General features: G+C 38.1%; 2 protein-coding genes across 4 annotated transcripts in view; both read right to left on the bottom strand.

Moving 5' to 3' along the window:
- Positions 1-17,219, bottom strand: part of mxra5a (matrix-remodelling associated 5a) — a 25,352-nt gene extending 8,133 nt beyond the window's left edge. Inside the window, exons 1-4 of the mRNA XM_028472439.1 lie at positions 17,127-17,219; positions 1,603-1,817; positions 1,387-1,516; positions 923-1,313 (exon numbers count right to left, since the gene is read on the bottom strand). Of these exons, the coding sequence (XP_028328240.1) occupies positions 923-1,313; positions 1,387-1,516; positions 1,603-1,787 (706 nt within the window). The 5' untranslated portion in view covers positions 1,788-1,817; positions 17,127-17,219. The remainder of the gene's footprint in view (positions 1-922; positions 1,314-1,386; positions 1,517-1,602; positions 1,818-17,126) is intronic.
- prkx (protein kinase X-linked) overlaps positions 16,230-20,647 on the bottom strand; it is a 27,292-nt gene continuing 22,874 nt past the window's right edge. For 2 of the 3 annotated variants that reach the window (XM_028463469.1, XM_028463462.1), the window contains one exon: positions 17,267-19,951. In XM_028463469.1, the coding sequence (XP_028319270.1) occupies positions 19,826-19,951 (126 nt within the window). In that variant the 3' untranslated portion in view covers positions 17,267-19,825. Of the gene's footprint in view, positions 17,219-17,266; positions 19,952-20,647 lie in introns of those variants that run through there. The other variant, XM_028463477.1, reaches the window with a different exon arrangement.

Genomic DNA, 20,647 nt, shown 5'->3' with positions numbered 1-20,647 from the left:
CACTTGTCAAAGTGTTTGATATCTTTTTTTTTTCTTCTTCTTCAAAGCACAAGAAATATAAATAAGAAATTTGAATTTTCTATAACTTTTCTGTTTGGTTCTTCAATGAAAGGCAGCTTCTAGCGTATCTGCCAGACATTTTCATTTCATAAAAATCTAAAATAAAAGGAATGACAAGAGTAGATTTTATTTTGGTAAACTCAGGAAAACTCAGCTAATTATAATATTAAGAAAGCAAAGCTAGGCAAGGTTCTGGTTCTGGAAAATTTGATCTTTCCAATACTAGCAGGAAGACATTATGAGCATTGGAAGAACTTGCTGATGTAGTAGAAAACTAGTTTGAGTAATAGTTAGCAGTAATGGATTGTCAGCTTTTATCTGAGCATGCCTGTTTACTCTCTTTTTTGTCAATTTTGATTGACCAAATCATACTAGAAATAATATCTTTTACTTTACTTTTTGATGTAACAATGGGATAAAGCAGTGAGAGCTACACATCTCATATTTCTTGTTACTTCTGCAGAGCCAGTATCTGTCAATTGTGATCTGGAGCTGGTTTTGAGGCTCTCCAGAAATTTGCCAGATCTTTGGAAGCACACAATTAGACTTTCCACTGCTGTGTGAGCTACAGTAGAAATATGTCTGTGTGACAGTAAAAGTTTGTCTTGACCAAACACAAGCCAAGTATGAATGAACCTGGCCGACAAAGTTAGCAGTTAGCAAGCTGAAAGTGAAAGTGAATTAATAATACTAGTTTAAGCTAGTATTACATTTGAAAACTGGACAATAACTACTGTTTTAGAAGGATTAGGTGGTACTAGGATAAATAAACCCTCCCCTTATACAAATTGCCCTCCATAAGGTAAGGTATGGGTGTCACACACAACACACCAATGCTATTCTAAATTCTGAAAATTCTAACCTGGTGCTGTTTGATTCCAGTCATAGAACCACCTCATGTTGCAGTCACAGGTCCACGGGTTCCCGTGGAGGTACAGGTTCTCCAACTGTGGCATGGTCTTGAGCATCTCGTTGCGGAGCGAGGTCAGCCCATTGTCTGACAGGTAAAGGTGCCTCAGGGTGGAAACGGGGAAGTGGTTCATCACAGTGAAGGTGGCGAAAGTGGCTGGATGCAGCTGTTGCAGTCGGTTGCCTTCCAGCTGTAGCATCCTCAAAGAGGTAAGGCCATGGAAGGCATCTGGGTGGAGGAACTCAAGTTGGTTGTGGTCCAAGTGTAACCTTGTCAAAGACCACAGGCCATGGAGGGTGTGTCTATTGATCTCTGTCAGCTTGTTGTAGCTCATCTTCAACATCTAAACCAAATTAAAAGAGTGATGACTTGATCAATCCATCTTCACTTCCACATAGATTCTATCATTGGTGTACCTGGAGTGCCGTGAGGTCCGTGAACACACCATCTGGCAGGCTGTGGATGTTGTTCCCATGGATCATGAACAACTCCAGCTTCCTTAGGCCAGCTAGGGATCTCTCTGGGATCTGGTTGATGCTGTTAAACCTAAAGCAACACAAATATAGAGGTCATGAACCAAAGCTTAATCTCCATCCATTCTATGCAATGTAACGCACACCAAAGAAACTAACCCTAGGTTGATGCGTTCCACGTGTTTGGGTACTGCTGCTGGGATGTTGGGGAGAGATCGGAAGGTGCAGTGCAGCTCCGTGGGCTGAGGGCAGGAGCAGGGCCGGGGGCAGGGGAGGCCAGTGGAGGCATTGGGGAGGATGAGCAGCAGCAAGATGGGAAGGATGGAGAGGGTGGGAGGATCCATCCTCAGTCACAGCAGCTGCTTATCTAATCACTAGAGCAGTAGCCACACACACACATTGAAAACATCTGGTGCAACTATAGTCTTTTTAATATGGGTCTTAAAGCTATACTGGGACACAATCTGCAATGTTGAAATCATCATGTCTGTCTTCAAATAGATCTGAACTCAATCCAGCAACTGTTGGATGTCCTCGACGAACAAATGCAACCACTAGATGCTTTATTTTAGAACTTCTAGGACTTATTTCATCTGCTGGTAACATTGTGATTCCAGATGTGGTCTGAGGTCTGTTGGGTTTTCATAGAAAGTACAGCAACAACTAGTAGAGTTTTGTCATATTTTCTTGAGGGGATTGACTGATGATCTGGTCTTTCTATGATTAAAGGCGCTGGATATGCAAGGTGAAGGTCAACAGTGGTCCTCTGTCACATGATATATATAACATACATATATACTGTATATATATATAACATACATATTCTGGTACTGTTAACTTGTCCCTGGATATCCATAACAGCGGACATGTACAAAACCTGTCAAGAAGAAGCAGCAAGAGTTTTCCTAACTTGTAACACTGACATAGAGAATTTGAGGCATTTCATGTGATGACAAGACAGTTTGGGGCCAAAGAAGTGGAGTTTGACTTTCTTGTTAGCCTGTGACAAAAGCAAGGACATATCTGATACCACTAAACGATTATTAGTCTAAAGGTAAATGTCTTTGAATTCAGATTTCAGCCAATAAGCAATTGTATATCATGTTACGTTTACTCTTCGTGCTTCCACTCCTATAGAAAGCCTATGTTTCCTGGTAAATGACGTGAAGCTACCATGGTATAAAGTCAATAGTAATGGATAGTCGGCCCACGCATATGGTTAATATAACCAAATTTGGCCCTCTTTGAAAAAAGTTTGGACACCTCTGCATTACTGCAATACAACTGTGTGTGATTTGCAGAGTCTGTAACCCAAATGTACTGGTGCTATAAAGAGGCACTCATTGCTCACTCACACTAGGAAAAAATGTTTAGCCTTCAACAGCTTTAATTTGATAATCTATTGGTCATCAAACTTGCTATATACATATATTCTATAGCCTCATAGAAACATCATGTATTTAGAAAGCCACATGCTAACAAACCCTAAAAGTCCCATTGATATTTTCAGTAAATAATTTTCAACTGTGGGAGTTCCCAACTGCCACTGGGATTAATACACTATACAGCAGGTGGCTGATTGGTTTATTCTACAAATTTAATTCCAATGATTATTTTAAGGCTCAACCTAAAGTTTTCCCGTCCTTGCTAAGGCATTGAAGAGGCTGAGTAACTCCTCGGACAGCCCGGGGAAACCGCTGGAAGCAGAATGAGACAATCTAAGATGACTGGAATAATCTTAGTCTCCAGTTACAGTCTCCATCAGCAGGCTGTGGTGGAAGCCAAACCACTGCTCCCTCAGTGCTGGACATGCTCAAAAAGTCGACTAATCTTGATAACATAAACTTTCTCTTACCTCAAAGGCTTGGTAACCTCTCCCAGAGGAACTCTTTATATCCCATTTTAGCTGCACGGAGTGCACGAGGTGAAATCCAGAGGATGGAGGAAACCATGGAAGTCCTATTATATTATATAAGAGTCACTTGGACCTCGAAGGTTGGAAAAAAGAAGGTTCTGAGAGGAAAAGCCTGTGGTGGGTCAGTGCTCTCTGTCGGTTGACACACAAAGGGAGAGAAGTGGAGTAATAGCAGCAAAGCACAGAGCAGGGGCGCACCGGGAGGAGCCAGGGACAGGGAACCAGGGAGGGTCAGGCTGTCCAGGACCAGGGAAGGAAACAGTCTTTACTCCAATATATCTATCTACTGTATCTATCTATCTACTGTATCTATCTACTGTATCTATCCATCCATCCATCTATCTATCTATCTATCTATCTATCCATCCATCCATCCATCCATCTATCTATCTATCTATCTATCCATGTATCTACTGTATCTATCTATCTATCCATGTATCTACTGTATCTATCTATCTATCTATCATCTATCTACTGTATCTATCTATCTATCCATCTATCTACTGTATCTATCTATCTATCCATCTATCTACTGTATCTATCTATCATCTATCTACTGTATCTATCTACTGTATCTATCCATCTATCTATCTACTGTATCTATCCATCTATCTACTGTATCTATCCATCTATCTACTGTATCTATCCATCTATCTACTGTATCTATCCATCTATCTACTGTATCTATCCATCTATCTATCTATCTATCTATCTATCTATCTATCTATCTACTGTATCTATCCATCTATCTATCTACTGTATCTATCCATCTATCTATCTACTGTATCTATCCATCTATCTATCTACTGTATCTATCCATCTATCTATCTACTGTATCTATCCATCTATCTATCTATCTATCTATCTATCTATCTATCTATCTATCTATCTATCTATCTATCTATCCATCTATCCATCTATCTACTGTATCTATCTATCTATCATCTATCTACTGTATCTATCTATCTACTGTATCTATCTATCTATCTATCTACTGTATCTATCTATCTATATTCTCGCATTCATGTGTTCATTCAAGGACCTCCTTTAGAGCAAGGGTTCTCAACCTTGGGGCCAGGACCAGATGTCTTCAAGAAACTAAGAATAAATTTTGAACAATTTGAGCCCATTTTTGCTTCTTTTTTTCTGCAGCTACACCAAACTTGCTATATTTTTGCTCCTTTTAATGCATTTTGCTACAATACGCACTTCATCAAATTTCAAAATTCTTTTCTGCACATTTTTTCCCACTTTCAAGACCTTTTCAGCACTTATGAACCCTTTCCACCACTTCTCCACCTAATCTTGCATACATTAACCCATTATTGTCACTTTTAACCTATTTTCAATATATTTCATGCTTATTTTTGCCGATTTGTCATGTCCATTATCTGCCAGTTTAAACTACTTGTTTTTACTTTTTAAATTACATTACCCTAAGCCCTCTTCCCCATTACTTCCACTTTTTACTATTTTTTATCACTTTGTCCATTTTTGGCAATTCTAATTTGCAAGTTTTGACCAAATTCTGTGGTTTTTAAAATCCCATTTCACCATCTTTTCACCATTTTTTATTCATTTTGGACCTATTTTATTTCTGATTAAAACAATGATTTAATCTTTAAGATGACTATATACTATAGTGCAAATAATAAAGTTCTTGGATAACAGTAGATGTTATTCAGATAAATAAATAAATGTTATCACAGATTCATAGAACAATGTACCATCATTATGCTGAAAGTTCTTCCCTTTATTCCCCCTTATAGATGACGCCATCTCCACATGACTGTTCATGTCTGTGTTCAACCACCTTCAGATACTGTGGGGGTCCCCGGTCTCTTAGAGGTAGACAGTCCATGTTCGGAGGCATATGTCTGGGAACTGGGAACCGGTTTGCATGATTTATAGGAAGTTAACCATCGTTTTATGGGTGATTCAGTCTCACTGCCTCAGGATATCAACACCCCCCTGGGTGCTGTGTTTGTTCACTCGTTCCGTTACTCAGCGAGTAACGGCGATAATGTAAACCCAACCGCCCTGTCATTAACGCTGAGTCACACATGCACAACAGAAGGGTTGGGATGCCACTATGAGCCAAAAAATGCACAGACATCATCGCCGATGAAAAACGACAAGTTGAACATAAGAGAAACTACGTTTGATGGGAACACCAAAGGCTTTCCTCAAAGACTAATGCCTCAAGCCGGGCCTGACTGGTGCAAGCATTTGGACAAGTGGGAGGCATCAACCTTTAGTTCAAAGGTGACTGAGGGGTGGGTGGATGAAGAGACTCCATTCATCTTAGTGGTAATGCAAAGCAAAGCCACACCTGGACCAAATCCCCTGTGGAGATGGGTTAAGAAACCAATGGACTGTCAAATATGTGATATTACTGACTTTTATTTTGACACATGGCACATTTATTAGAAATTTAACTTCCAAGCAAATACTAGGGATCAGACAATAACAATATGCTATTCTGCAAAAGGAAAAAAGACTAAAAAAATGTGAAAAATTAACTATACTTTTATTTTGCTTTTAAATCTGTGCAAACCTAAATACTGCACTGACTGAATATGAAACTTAAAACAATAACTTAAATGAATTTGTTCAATTTGAAGTTAAAACAAAGCCACAAACGCAAAAACAGAAATGTGCAGGAACTTTGCATGACAAGTTTTTTAAAATATCAAAATAAAACAGTCTACAAAGTCCAGATATGTTCTTTTTCCAAAATCTATAAGCATGTCCACATTTTCTGGCAGCAATTGAGACCTTTGGACATTGACTGTAGCTGCGTTTCTATTACTCTTGGAAATGCACAAAATCTAAATAGCGCAAAAAAAACAAAAAACTCAAATATCGCTAAAAGGTTTTAACGCTTTCATAATTAGGAATTTCAGGCGTTTCGATATTGAAATGTGTGGCAAAAGCGCTGTGGAAACACTTTTTCTGAAAATACAAGTCACAGAACAAAAGCCGTGACCCAGATTATATTATCTTTTGTCATACGACGACAAAAAATAATCTAAAAATAGAAAATCATCAAAAAAAGATTGTGCAATGACAAAAGTACTATTACATAAATGTATTACTTGGCACCCACCGCAAATAGGTTTGCGCCCCAGGTGTTGAAAACCCCTGAGTGAATATGTGCTGTTGATGTTTCCAACAAAACTGTTCATCTCATTCCATGTGTTCGTCCAAACAGAGGAAGGTAGTCAGGGAAAGAGATAGTCCATCATAACTGATGAATGTGACTGTTTCCAAGGGTTTTGACCAAACTAGTTATTAAACATTCATATGAAGATGGGACGGACAGTAATGGCAGAATGGAAACTACAGAAAGTCTCATACCTTGTCCCGACCATCAATCACACAGATTTACTCTCGAGATAATTCAACGTGGAACTTAAATCCCAACTTATTAATTGGTTTTTCCAGTTATTTATTCATTCTTTCACAAATATTGACATGGTTTCCAACAGTTTACATTCATTTCATACAGAAATAAAACATCATTTATTCAGTGGGATGTTTAGTTATTTAACTCCATATAATTAAGTAGAATCACACCACAGAAAGGAGCTTCAACCGATGAGTCACTTTCAACCAAAAACACACCATCTATACACTCCTCCGCGTTTCATCCACTATTGGGAATTCCTTCCATGTGTCTCAGTTTGTGGAGAGGGTCACACACCACAGGCATTTGCTTGGACTGCAAAAAAAAAAAACACTTTATGCTCGAGCTTCAAGCTCATAAAAAGTCAATGAAAGGATGTGGAAGTGGAAAAATGAGCCGTCGCTTTAATTGGGAGAAAATGTAGAAAAAGTGTGTTTAAAGTGCATATACTGTAAGTGCCTGGGATTAAAGCAGATAGAAAAGTGTGAAGCATGGAACAACATTTTTAGATACAAACAGTGACTGCATTTGGTGTTTTGGCCACTCAGTCGCAAAACATCAATTTAGTCCAAAAAAGTACTTAAGGGAAAGATGATTAAAGTATTTCTGTTTACACGCCAGTAGAATGACTTTATTTAAAATATTAGAATGCTGCTGCAGTCCAAAACACCCCCAAGCCAACTAGTGGCCAGTTATGGATAATACAGCTTTTTATTTTTTTTTTATTGAATTAAAGCCCTGTGTTTACATGCAGTCTACACATGTTGACAGCAGAGCATTCTACTTTAGCGTTGCTTACAGTGATTGAACAACTAAGCAATTTGGCGCCCTAGGTTTGATTTTAGGTGGAACCCCATACATCCACAACAAATTTAGATATAGATAAGAACCTGACTTTGAACCTGATACATTATTGGACAATATTTGTCATAAATTGTAATATCGGTTGATATCAGTATCTGTTTTTTTCACAAATATTGAAAAGCCAATATGTGATGTTTTTGAAACTTTTCAATGAAAAAATATGGTTATTTTTCCATAAATAAAGTTGAATTACTTTTCTCATTAAAAATAGGATTAAGGTGTAATGTGACCTAAAATGAGGTTGGGGAGGGGTGTATGTACTGTATGTATTGGATATTGGCAAAAAGCTGATAATGAAAATCTCTAAAGAAATAAATAAATAAATAAATACTAATGAATTTAAAATAAATACTAAACATTATCTGTCCATTTTCAGACCCACTTGTTCCTTTTTTGAGGGTTGCGAGGGTCTGCTGGTGCCTACACTAAACATTATTAAATTGTAATATATATATATATATATATATATATATATATATATATATATACTTATATTAAATATTAAAAAATGCCCAAATCAAATGTAAACAACTATAAGCAAGTGACATGAGACTAATTAAACAAATAGAAATGTTCAGCATCAACTGACAAAAACTGTGTCATGGCAGTATGTGCGTGTGTGCGTGCACATGTGCGTGTGTGTATGAGTGAAACTGTACCTGCTCGTCTACTGTGGTGAAAATAAGCGGCAGCTGAAGCTGAGCAAAGAAACATGTCACAGTGTGTGTGTGAGAGACTGAATGGAAAGAAAAGATAGTGTTTTTTTTTTCCCCCGTCAGCACACACACACGTAACACACTTCCAGACATATGGCCTCTGTATGTGCTCAGGGCAGCCTCTCTTCAATCTAAAGACAATCCGCCTTGTAACACAGCTTGCAGACTGGGAGCCAAATCGCTTTTGGATTCATTTCTTACGTTATATAAATACACGAGGAAGCCAGAAAACTTTAACATCTGCAGACGCATCCCACGACAAAGCTTTAGAAGCTGACGCAGCAGCAGAGTGGAAAGGGATTAAGAACTCCATCCTTCTTCTTCTGTTCTAGCCTGTTTTTACTGCGAGATCTACTTAAATTTATTCCCCCACAACGGATTGTCCACCAGAGCAAAGCCAGACGCTGCAAGGAACCCAACTTTAAGTACAATGACAATGAAAAAGTTCCAAAAAACAATGTACTTATAAAGCACCATTTCAAATGTACTGGAACCAGAATCAGACAGCATTAAAGTAACATATTTTAATAGAAAATTTGACTTCACAGGAAAAGCTGCCATTTTATGTAACATAGCTGCTATATTTTGTCTTTTCCTATATAGGCAGTGCTGCCCTAAGCAATTTGGCGCCCTAGGCAAAATTTTATATGGGGTCCCTTTGCAACAAAGTGAATTCCACTGCCAATTTAGATTTTTTTTTTTTTTTAAGAAAAACTATCAAAAATAGTTACGCAAAAAAAAAAAACTATATACATAAAATTAATTGAACATTATTTCAATATATAAATAGAATAATCCAAACAAAATGTGAAAAACTGCAACGATATATAGATATATTTTTCCTGCAGTTGCATATTTTGTGAAGACAAATCTCTAACCCATAAAAAAAAGTAGTTTTGTGGTGGAAGTCACATTGAGAATCTGTGTTGGATCATAGAGAAACATATTAAAGGAACTCCAACATTTATCGTCTTCCACTACCATCTTTCAAAGCATTACAGAGACGTTTTGAAGGTAAATAGGATAGTAAAGGAGTCAATTCAGGCTGTCATCTGCTTGACCTCTCACCCACAATGTATCCCATACAGCCTCCAGAGAAGCTTTCTTCCTAAAGTTATCCAAACACTGGAGTCACAGTGACCTTTAAGTGTTGGAGTGCAGAGTGGTCCAGCGGAACAATCAGACTTTCTTGTGACGGTGACAGATTTTTTTCTTGTAGATTTTTGCAGTGTCAGACTGTATGAGTTTTCCTGTTCTTTTTATAAACTCCAGCAATTTCTTTGCTTTCAATACAATTAAAGTAGCATTAGTATTGTTCTTTTTTTCCCTTCTTTTAAAGGGTCTTTACAGAAAGTTACTTATCTCCATGTTCTCAACTGCCTTTTCTCCATCTTTAGTCCAATAAGTCCACTTTCTGTCCTCTGCACTCCTTTATTCTGACGTCTCTGACCTGAGCCCCAGCTACCTCACTTTTCTCCTCCTCCTAACAGGTAGAAACGCCATTTGTCAAAAACGTTTGGCAATGTTTCGTTGAAAAACTAGCTTTATTCTTTAAGTAACGATTAACGGTTTGAGTTATCCACAGCATCTTCGTTCAGTTCTTTCTTTTTGCCGTTTCCTTTTTTCCTATCCCAACAGTCTACAGATGAGAATAAACAAACCCCACCCTGGTTGCAGAGAAGCAGCTGTGCTCACTCATGCAGATGCTTTCATTAGACTGAATGATGAGAAGAGAAGGGAAGGGAAAGGAAGGGAATAGCAAAAACACCTGATTCTGGAGCCCTGGCTGCCATGTGTTGGCTCACAAATGACTATCAACAGGAATGTGAAAGGGTTCCTATGCATTAAACCCATTATGCCAACCACCATGTCCAAGCATGCAGACCCATAAAGGAACACATTTATGGGGCAGGTAGGAAAGAGCAGGTAGCTTCCTGTCATTCTAGTCGTTTTAAACTAACATTTACTGCATGAAACCGATGTACAAACTTATTCCTACTTTCAAAGCAAACAAGTGAGCACATAAATAAGACGTTGAGCTGTTCACCGTTAGCCGTGAGTTCTGATTCACAGTCTTTTCGTCTCAAGCCAAATATAAGCTGCTCATATTTCAAGTGTTCCGACTGGAAGACCTACAAGACCCCCTGCCTTATTGGTTCTCAAACCAAACTTTTAACTTGTATGTACAGACAACTTGTTCAGAAGCTGAACTTGTCAATTTGAAACAGAAAACACTTGATGGGTGGTTCTTGAAAACAGTTTGTTTTGCCAGTTGCCGTCCCTTATCATTACTACCAAACAACCATAGAAGAGAAAGTGGCCCACAACTTTGTATGTGCCACGGACCAATATCATAACTTTCTTCTTTCTTTGCACCAATAAATGTTCTGCTTCCTGGTGATTGTGAACCACTGCCTTAAGGAACTCAAATGTTTGTCACTCTTATGAGAATGCCTTAACTGGTCTAACGCTAGGTTGGATCAAGCCTCAAGGTTTGAAGACTTTTGAAAAGAACTGGTGCCCAAACTTAAACAACGAAAGCCAAAGTTTGAAAGTTTTTAAGGACAAATTACAGATCCTACACAATAAAGTCCTCAATCAACTTGTCCCTGGAACTAGCGACACACCAAAATAGAGCTTTTCTAATTGCTCCGATAACTCAAAACTTTTGTGTCTGACAAAAACAATTCATTTCATCCCAAATTTGGACTTTTACACCAAATCTTAGAAACATTTTTACATAACTCTTTAACGTAACAAATGAAACTAAATTAAATTAAATTTCTAACAAGGCTTTTACAGAAAAAAGGCATACTTCCATAGCCATATCCTTCAGTAAAAACGATAACCAAAACTAATGTTTTAGTAAAAAAAAAAAAAAAAATCAATATTCATTCTGTTTAATGTCTGTTTTTATTGCTGTGTCTTTTCCCCTCCCAACCTTTTAATTAGATTAGAGAAACTTTATTAATCCCCAATGGGGAAAATAATTTTCCACCAAGTTGCACAGTTTACACATACAATCCTAAAGATTATTTTAGTTAGTTAGTTAGTTAGTTTATTTCTTCGGTCATTGTGAACATCCAGATCTAAGGTCATTCAAAGATCCCACACATTACACGACAGGAAAAAAAAAAAAAAAAAAAATATGTATACATTAGGAATGTCAACCGCTAAATGATGCCTGACCGAAAGGGGTTTAAGCTGAAGTCTAGACTTATTATGCCTAACCCCTTTTACAACTGAAACACTACTGTATGTCCAAAGATGACAATTATACAGTTTCTCTCATACCAACGATGGTAACATGTAAGCACAAAACTTAAACTTCAACAATCACAATTATATTAAGCATCCTCGATCAACTTCTTTTCTAATGTTTCATTCAAGTGTTCTATACTTCTCTATTTAAAGCACATGAAATTGCTTTGTGTATGAAATGCTTCATGCAAATACATTTTCCTTGCCTGGCCTTCACAGACAAGATAAAGATTATAGTGGTTCCAGTTTAAGTTTAGCTGCAAAATGCACTGGTTAGTCAAATTAACCAACGAGGCACGACTAATATGCAGCTGTTTACCTGTAGAGATGAGAATCGCAAAGAATGGCAGTTGTGATACCATCTCAGCTTTTTCACATCTGTGCAGTGGTCGTTTCATAATCCCACCAAACGTCCTTTCTGCGGTTGCTTTATCCTGGGAATCTTTGCATTGCAAAAGGTTAGCCAGTAAACACTAGGCTACCTTCTCGATAGCGTCCAGTTCCTTAGCTAATAATAAGCTTCCACTTTCATCTCGCACTGACCCAAAACCCATTTGTCTGTCCAACCCATTATCCACTTTAACAAATTTGACCTTCTTGCCCCCTTGAGCAGAACCCGACTTAACTAAAAACTGCAACATACCCAAACGAAGGGCATTTTTACAGCTGGAATAGTGACCTGAATAAAAAACAAAGAGATGACCTTGGGGTCTTATTGCTCTCAAGGGAGCAACAGATTTGATCTGAACGAATATTTCATCTGACTTCTACGTGCAGATGTTTGAAGCAGCTGGATCATGACATTGTTGCATAATACAGTATTTCAGTGGGAGGGAGGTTGCCACTTAAGACAACATATTCTTGACAAGGATGAGGATTTGTCGCCAAAAGCTTCTATAGCTGTAGTTTAAATTCTTAAGGCATGTCGGCACATTCAGTAAACCTCCCCTATCTGGAGCATCTCAGCAGTGCCTGCTCCCCCTGGGAACCAGCCGGCAAGTTCCTCTGCTTTCTAAAAGGGGGACTGGAGACTGCCAGAGCCATTTGCCTCCATCAGAGAAACGATCTGTCTCCAGGGAATTATTGATCAGCCATCCACAACAGCTCAACCCTGAGTTTATGAAGAGCACACTGGAAGCCACCGTTTACACCTCCGAGGGAGTCACTGCGGACTGAGAGCAGTGTGGTGGCGTTGTCGGTTTGACAACACAACTCAAAGCACACAATCAGTAGGGAAGCGCTATCAATAACAAAGACTTCAATCTGAGGGGCTCCTAATAGTGCAGCTGTTGAGAGGCACTGACTGTTATTTCTGTGCTTATGGTGAAGTCACAGCTGTGTAAATGCATTAGTAGATGTACTATAGCAGGAGAAATTTTGACCCAAGGACCACATATGTTGTATCATTACAAATATATATATATTTCTAACAATATATTCAATTGTTGCTTTACATATTAATTTTTTTGATGCATGAGTATCAAAAAGGAGTTTAAAGAGGTTACATTTACCATATGTATTATCAAAGGAAAAATGAAGGCCGTCAAACCCCTTAAAATACATGAAAAGATTTAGCTAATTGTTAAATGGACATTTACAATAAAAATCTACCATTTTGTCAATAGGTAAAAATCTAGCAAATATTTGAAGGAAATTAGGTCACTCTCTGATATATACGTAATTGCATGAAAGGCTGATTCAATATAGTAAGTATTAGCAATAATATTTCTTTAAAAAAAGCTAAATAATAACTCAATGAGAGCAGTACTTTAATTTACCATAAGGGCAATGCTGTTTTAATGACACAGGCAAAAGAAAACTAATGAATAAATGAAGCAAAAAAAAAAAAAACAACCAAAATTTGAGGAAAAATTACTAATAGCATTAGCAGTGGTTTGACTGCCCCACGCTAGCTCAATCACCTTGACGCAATTGGTCAAAGCTACGCATCAATATCCAGTCATAATGCTACAGTGAATTAATGTAGTTTTTTTTGGGCGTGAGCTAATGCTACAGATGATTTTTGAGCTTATTGTATTACTATTAGTCCATCACTACTGTTGGCCGTCTTTGCTAAACGCAGTAACAATCAGAGGTGAAGAATTCACACCTGAACAGGAAACCAACCCGAACCTGATGTGATGGAAACCATCTGCAAAACTGTGATTCCCCAGTTCCCCATCCACCGACAGCAGGACTTCATTATCCAAAGTCCAAAAACAAAGATCAACTTCACAGAGAAAACAGAAGTGCAACCAAAGGGATCTGAGTGTTGGCCAGGAGAGAAGAATCAAGCTAATATCGGGCTGATCACAGTGGAAACTATTTAGAATGACATCACTGCTGGCGATCGTGGGAGAAGAAAGAGATTGCTTTATTTTTTAGCGGGGGTTGAAACCTGGCTTTGTCAACACACTGTATGCAGTAGACTGGATACAATGCTCAGACTTTACTGTCTTTGTCCCACCATGACCTCAAACTCAATACCACAAATCTCAAACTGTGCAATGGAGCCTTATTGCTAACAGACTGTAGCCAGTGCAATTTCACACCCTAGGCAAGATTTTAGGTTTGCATTCACAGTAAACTCCACAGCCAATTAAAATATCCTCACACAAGAATCTAAATATCTTTATTATTTTGAGCTAACTATATTGATTGTATTTTGGTTAAAGACGTAAAATAATGACATTAATCTACACCAAACAGTACAAACACAAAAGAAATATACAAATCTGTAAACAAGTGACAAATGAATTATATATACAAAATTGACAACAAATTAGGTTAAATGCACAAAAAACAACTACAATAATTACATACTTACAATTTTTCCTCAAACAAAGCCCTGTCATTTGTTTTTGTTTTTTTTGCTCGACTTGCTGTTTTCTGCTCCGTTTCCATGTTTTGCTGTCTTGACTTTCCTTTATTTTGTCTCAACTTTATTTTATTATTACATATTGAGCCGTGTTCTATCTTTTCACTTATGCTTTTTGAGTCACAATCCACACAAAATAGGCATTTAATTAATTTTTTTATATGTTTTATCAATATTTTTGCCAACTTGGTGATTCATTGCTTTGCCTTTAATGTCTTTTCCCAAAGAAAAAATAAAAATAAAAATAGACCTTTTTAAATGTGCTTCCCAACCTCTTTGGGTTAATATGTAGCTAATGTTGACCTGTCAAGTTATATCAATCGCTAACCTCCTAGTCTACTTAACAACTCACTCTCTCCAATGATTTAAAATAACCTCACATATGTTTTTGGATGCTGGGAGGAAATAGGAGTAACCGCAGGTAACCAGAAAGTTATGGTGTACATTACATTGGGCCGGTAATGATGAGGTGAAGAAGCAGCGCGTACAGACAAAATAGACAAACTAACAAGACATTTGAGGAGTCAGGTTTAATTGGGTGAATGGGGAACAGGTATAATATTAGTATTATAGTAGACCTCCAGAAATGACATACATTATCCCCCAATAAGAACTTAGCAGGCAAGTTTTCTTTTATCATCCTTGATTCAACGCTTGACGTTTCAAAGACACATGCACAGTAGCAAGGTGCTGACACATGAACTCCAGGAAATGAGGTAACCAAATTTCCACAATAATACCCATGATTCATAAAGGCTTGTAGATAAAGATTTGGCATGGGATTAGTCATGTGGATAAGCACAGACGCTGATGACTGATCTTCTGTCCAGTTGACAGTTGGTGCAGTTTTAAAAAGAAACCTTGAAGGTAAAAGGTGATTTATTGTCTTGTGGTTGGCGGCAGTGTCTGGATGTGTTTCTGGCCAGCTCATTTTTCCACCCCTCCTTCTGCCACACTGCCATCAGTCTTTGTTTCATGTTTCCCACCATCGCTGCCAAGAAGATGTCTGCAATAGGGGACTAGTGAAAGATTGTATACGTGTGTCAGGTCAGGAGGCTAAGTGTGTTTAATGTGCAAACAAGCATGACCGGACAGCTAAGGGGCTAGTATGAAAAGCCATTAATGAAATTAGTTTGTTTGGACTGTACCATCAGGCGTGCACTGAAAACACTGGGAACAAGGAGATGGTAGCCTAATGGACTGGACTTTGATTGGGCCTTTGGTTTGACTCAAACATGGGAACAAAGGAGGGGAACTCATCTCCTTCAGCTGTTCAGGGATTACTCTAATGGAACTTGAATGTTCCAATGTGTCCAGACTGTTTTTGGCATTTATTCAATAGAAGAGTCTTGATTGATGATTAGATTAAGTGGAACTAAAGGCTTGAACTACTATTTGGTTTCATCAAGAGACCAATGCAAGCTTTTATTTTCTGTGTTTGGCATCCCTTGGTATTTTTCTACGTGCTTGTTGTCAAACCCACCCCATTTATGAGGTTGTTTTTGTCAGTTACCCCCCTTTTGTGGCTTGGTTGGGCCATTTTCCAGAGACTTCTAGCCGATAATATGTCAACAGGGGTGGTATCATCACCATCAACTGTATACCCAACAACACCTTCACAACGCCATTTGTTTAGGAAAAAAATCCCCCCAAAAATGGGACAACACATTTGCATTTATTACAATGTTTGGTTTGATCCATTCATTTATCCACTCCACGCTTTTATCCTAATCAAGGGCATCGGGTTCTGGAGCCTACATCGCTACCTAAAGAGTCCACCATTGGCAGGTCACCAGTCCAACCAAGGTTAGGCATTCCAGTGACTGAGTAGCTATGCTAATCGTCAGTCACCACAGAAGCAACGTCTCTTATTTCCCATTGGCCATATGTAGTTAAGCCCTTTGTAGAAGTTTTTAGGTAACGAGTGTATCTAGACAAGTCTGGAACACAGTGATAACTTGGTTTTAATACAGAAAATAAATCTTACTTCATAATTATGCTGTTAATCATTTATTTACTGACACTGTGTTTTAATTCTCTTTTTGTTTCGTGAACAGAGAGGCATTGGCGTGTTGTTCTTTAGGAAAACTTGGGTGTAGCCATCTATGTGGACATTGCTTTGGCTCATGAAGAGCCTTTGATGAAAAGATGAGGTCCCTGTGATCAAAGCAAGGCCATTAGAGGACACGTGCACCCCCTTATTACTACTACCACTACTTCAAAATGACAGACACAGGCCAAGAAATAATTGGCTTATTCTACGGTTTATGCGTTTCTCAATATGGTTTCTTGTCATTGTGATAATTTCCAGTATAGAACAAGAGAATAGTTGAGTATTATTGTTAAGGTACGGCGAGATCAGGTTAGGTCCCATCTTGTCTTGATGAAAGGAGTCCCTGGGCGCCTGCAGGGGGTGTGGCTTTAGTGCTGACTTGTCATTAGTCAACCCTGTGGTTTAACTGGGTGGGTCTTGACCAGGTCTTTAACATATTTGAATAGAACTAAAGCTACAGATCATTTCTAGTAGGAATGTGCTTTCAGTACCTGAGATCTATTGGTCATACTAGTCTACTGGTTAATCAACTATCTTGGTTAAAGACTTGGTTTAAAGAGATATTGCACAAGAATAAAGTTCCTTACCTGAGTTAGTTTGTCCCTGCATGATGGATCCTCCACTGCACTTTAAATGGCATCTTTAGCTAGGATGTTGCCCATGTCTACTGTAGATTAAACTGTTCAAAGCAATGTAAGAGTTAATAATTGGCATTCAGAACAACAAGACAGTTCTTGGCTTTTTATTTGAATTTCTTGGAGTAAGAAACAAGATATAAAGGGGAAAAAGGGTGAACGAATGGGGTGATAGTGTTTACTCTGGCTGAAGCAAGACAAGCTGACCAACACATGAATGTGATTAACAACACACTGCTAGTGCCAAAGATAATGTTAACAGTCTCATATGTCCATTAAAAGTCACAATTTCTGCACTTGGCCATGTCTGAATGAATCCCTGACACTAGGAATTGGTTACGTCAAACAGTAATTAGAACAACTGTTAGCTAACTAAACATTGTAGCTAATGTTATACGTTAAACCACTTTATGTGCAACAAAATTGCTTCAAATATCTTAGAAACCAAAGCGACATTGTATCTTATCTCCCTTTTAAATGTAATTGTAGCATCTATTCTACTTTCTAGTCTGTCTGTAGCATCAGCTACTGTATCTACCATCATATGTGACCACCATTTTACTCATAATCTAAATACATATTATGTTTTCATATCAGATATTGCAAAACTATATATCATATTCTAAGTCGGTGAGTTTAGTTCTCTTCATTGTTTACTTTATTTAATTAGTGAATTAGTTAATATTTTTAACTGCTTAAGCTCATATTAGCACTGGCCCTCTACCCAGTGGTATTAACTGGTCTGCTTCTAAGCTACTGGGGGGGTGACAAAAAACTCAATTACAACTGTTAAGAGTCTTTGTAAGATACAGAACCACCCTGTGTCAACATGAAATTAATAAGAAAAAAAAAGAAATCTTTGGGTAAAGTCCCGACTCAGATACGGTTCCCTCCAAAAGTAATTAGCAGCATTAGCAACACATTTAATAAGAAAAAGGCTGATATAGTAAGACACAAATGAAAAGTGGTGACACTGTTGAATAATGGATTAAATATTCATATACTGTAAAAGCATGTGAACAAGTGACTGGAATGAGCACATAGTGTAAGAGGAAGGATGTAGTTCATCCATGGACCAATCAAAGATGTTGTTATAAAGCTGCAGGAAGACAGGAAGTCCTTGCGAGTGTCGTCCATTGGACACCGAGACATCATAAACACTTGTGTGTTGCAAGGCACTTCATTCCAAGTGCTCCCCGTCACACATTCGCTATTTAACTGTTTGTAAGGAGACCTACAGTGAACTCTGGTATTCCACGTCACAGTAAAAAAGTGTGTGCTTCGATTCGCAGATAGGAACGCATTTTTTCGTTTCTTGTGCATCATGGAGGGAACGCACACCACTGGATTAGGCCAAATACTCCAGAGAAAAGTGGTCAGTGTCCAATCAAGCCAACTTCTTCCTGCAGCGACAGAAATCAGACTCTTGTCGGCATTGCTGGAGGTATTCAACGAGCTCTTGATTTGCAGAAAATAATGCAATCAGATGTTTGATCATATATATACGACTAAAGGCGGGCATACACTGCGATTTTTGGTCCATTTTGAGCAGATTGTTCACTCTTGCATTTATTTTTGGGATTGTGCCGAATTTCGGCTAAATCGTGTGTCGTGCATTGTGTAGTAAACATGAAAAATGATCAACACCTCACGACCATCTCCTGATCAGCAATCATATGGTCGCAAGAAAATCCAACCGATTTGAAATCCTGGTCACAGTGCCACGAACCGGCTTACCTCAAACTCTCACACTGCGCACGCGCGAACTGGTCCACTTTGAAGCTTCTTTGCAGAGAATTGGCCAAGGCAGCACATTTCTTTTTGCTTAGCATCGCAAGTGTCTATCCACTTCGGGGTTCTTCTTCTGTTTTATTGGCAATGCTTCAGAGATCTTCTACTTCTTCTTCTTGGTTCAATGTCGACGCTTAAGAGTTCTTCTGTTTTATTGGTGATGCTTTAGTGAAATTCTTTTTCTGTTTTAATGGTGAGGCTTCAAAAATTTTCATCTTCTGTTTTAAGGGTGATGCTTTAAAGTTCTTCTTCTCCTTCTAAGTTTTAATTTGCATTTCTGAATACAAGACTCTGACGCGACATGAATGGACGTATAGTGTGAAAACATGAATCATGAACTGCGAACATTCGGACTCTGCAATCTCGTTGCTTAGCTGGAGCCGAGTACAACTATTTAAAAAAAAAAAAAAAAAAAAAAATCGCACAGTATATCCGCCTTAAGTAATGGTGACAAAAAGTCACGAAAAAGAGGAGAATACCATTTGAACACTATAAGTCCCCTTTTCTGACTCCTGACCTGCTACAATTACAGCACCAGTGTGAAGTCACAGTCACGTGAATATACAAAACAGTACAATTAAAAAAACCCTGAATATTTTCAGTTACAAACTTAGAAAGTAACAGTCTTTTGGTATCGAGGAACCACAATTCACGTTTTTGTTTTTGCATATGTGCAGGCTCAGAAATAATAGAAAAAACAACAACGAGAAGAAATACAAAATATATATCAGATAAATAAAAACATCAAGAGTAAACCATCTGTTTTATGTTTTTTTTGAAGTTTTCTTTGTAGAGGCTGTGTGACACCGACTGATAAATTAATGTTCTTTCCGTGATTGAAGCTAAAGGAAAATCATTTTTCAAAAGTTCTTGAAGATCTCCAAGTCCTTTGGAGGCAGAGGGGGGTCTTTCTTCCAGTCGTCCTCGGGGTAAACATCAAAATTGGAGGTGTCGCCCTCGTGGGAGACTTTGGGAACGATAGGAGGCTGTGGAGATGGAAGGAGCACCATCATTTAGATTAGTCCAAGTCCGTTCTAAACTTTCCATAATTCCAATTCACAGAATACCCAATTCCGTGTCCTTTCGGTTTTGTTTCCATTTCATTAGCGTTCGCGAGTTTGATGTCATTACTGCCTATCGAACTTCCCGAAACCTTGACAAACATGCTAAATACAGTTAATTGAGTTGATAGTAATTACTATAGGTGGAATAATTAGATATTTCTAAGCTTCAGATGTTCAAAGGAAACTCACGCAAGATTTTGACATGTCTTGCTGGACATTCAGCCACCAGTTTTATGAGGGAAAATATTGTGCAAATGCATGATATTACAGCTATTTCCATTTCACAAGGTAAATTCCGGCATTTGCATGAAAAAAAAAAATAGTGAAACATTTCTCTTTCATCTTTGAAATGTATTTAAAAAATTTCCATTTCTGTTTCAGGAAGTAAATTCTGTGATTTACATCAGTTTTTCTTGATCACATGCCCCATGAAATGAAGAGAAGTCTTCAAACGAGCAGCTTTAAGAGCCAATCGCATGTCCTTTCTACTGTATCTGGAGAATTCAACAAATGACAACTGATGAAAGTTGCACCATGGGCATCTTGACATACTGTAAGTATGGATACTGACCCGTCATATGAACTTGCTCTGGACCTCTCAGCTGCTAAAAGCTAATT

The sequence above is a fragment of the Gouania willdenowi genome, chromosome 2 (genome assembly GCF_900634775.1).
Source record: "Gouania willdenowi chromosome 2, fGouWil2.1, whole genome shotgun sequence".
Taxonomy (NCBI): Eukaryota; Metazoa; Chordata; class Actinopteri; order Blenniiformes; family Gobiesocidae; genus Gouania; species Gouania willdenowi.
This window is presented reverse-complemented; position numbering and strand designations above follow the sequence as displayed.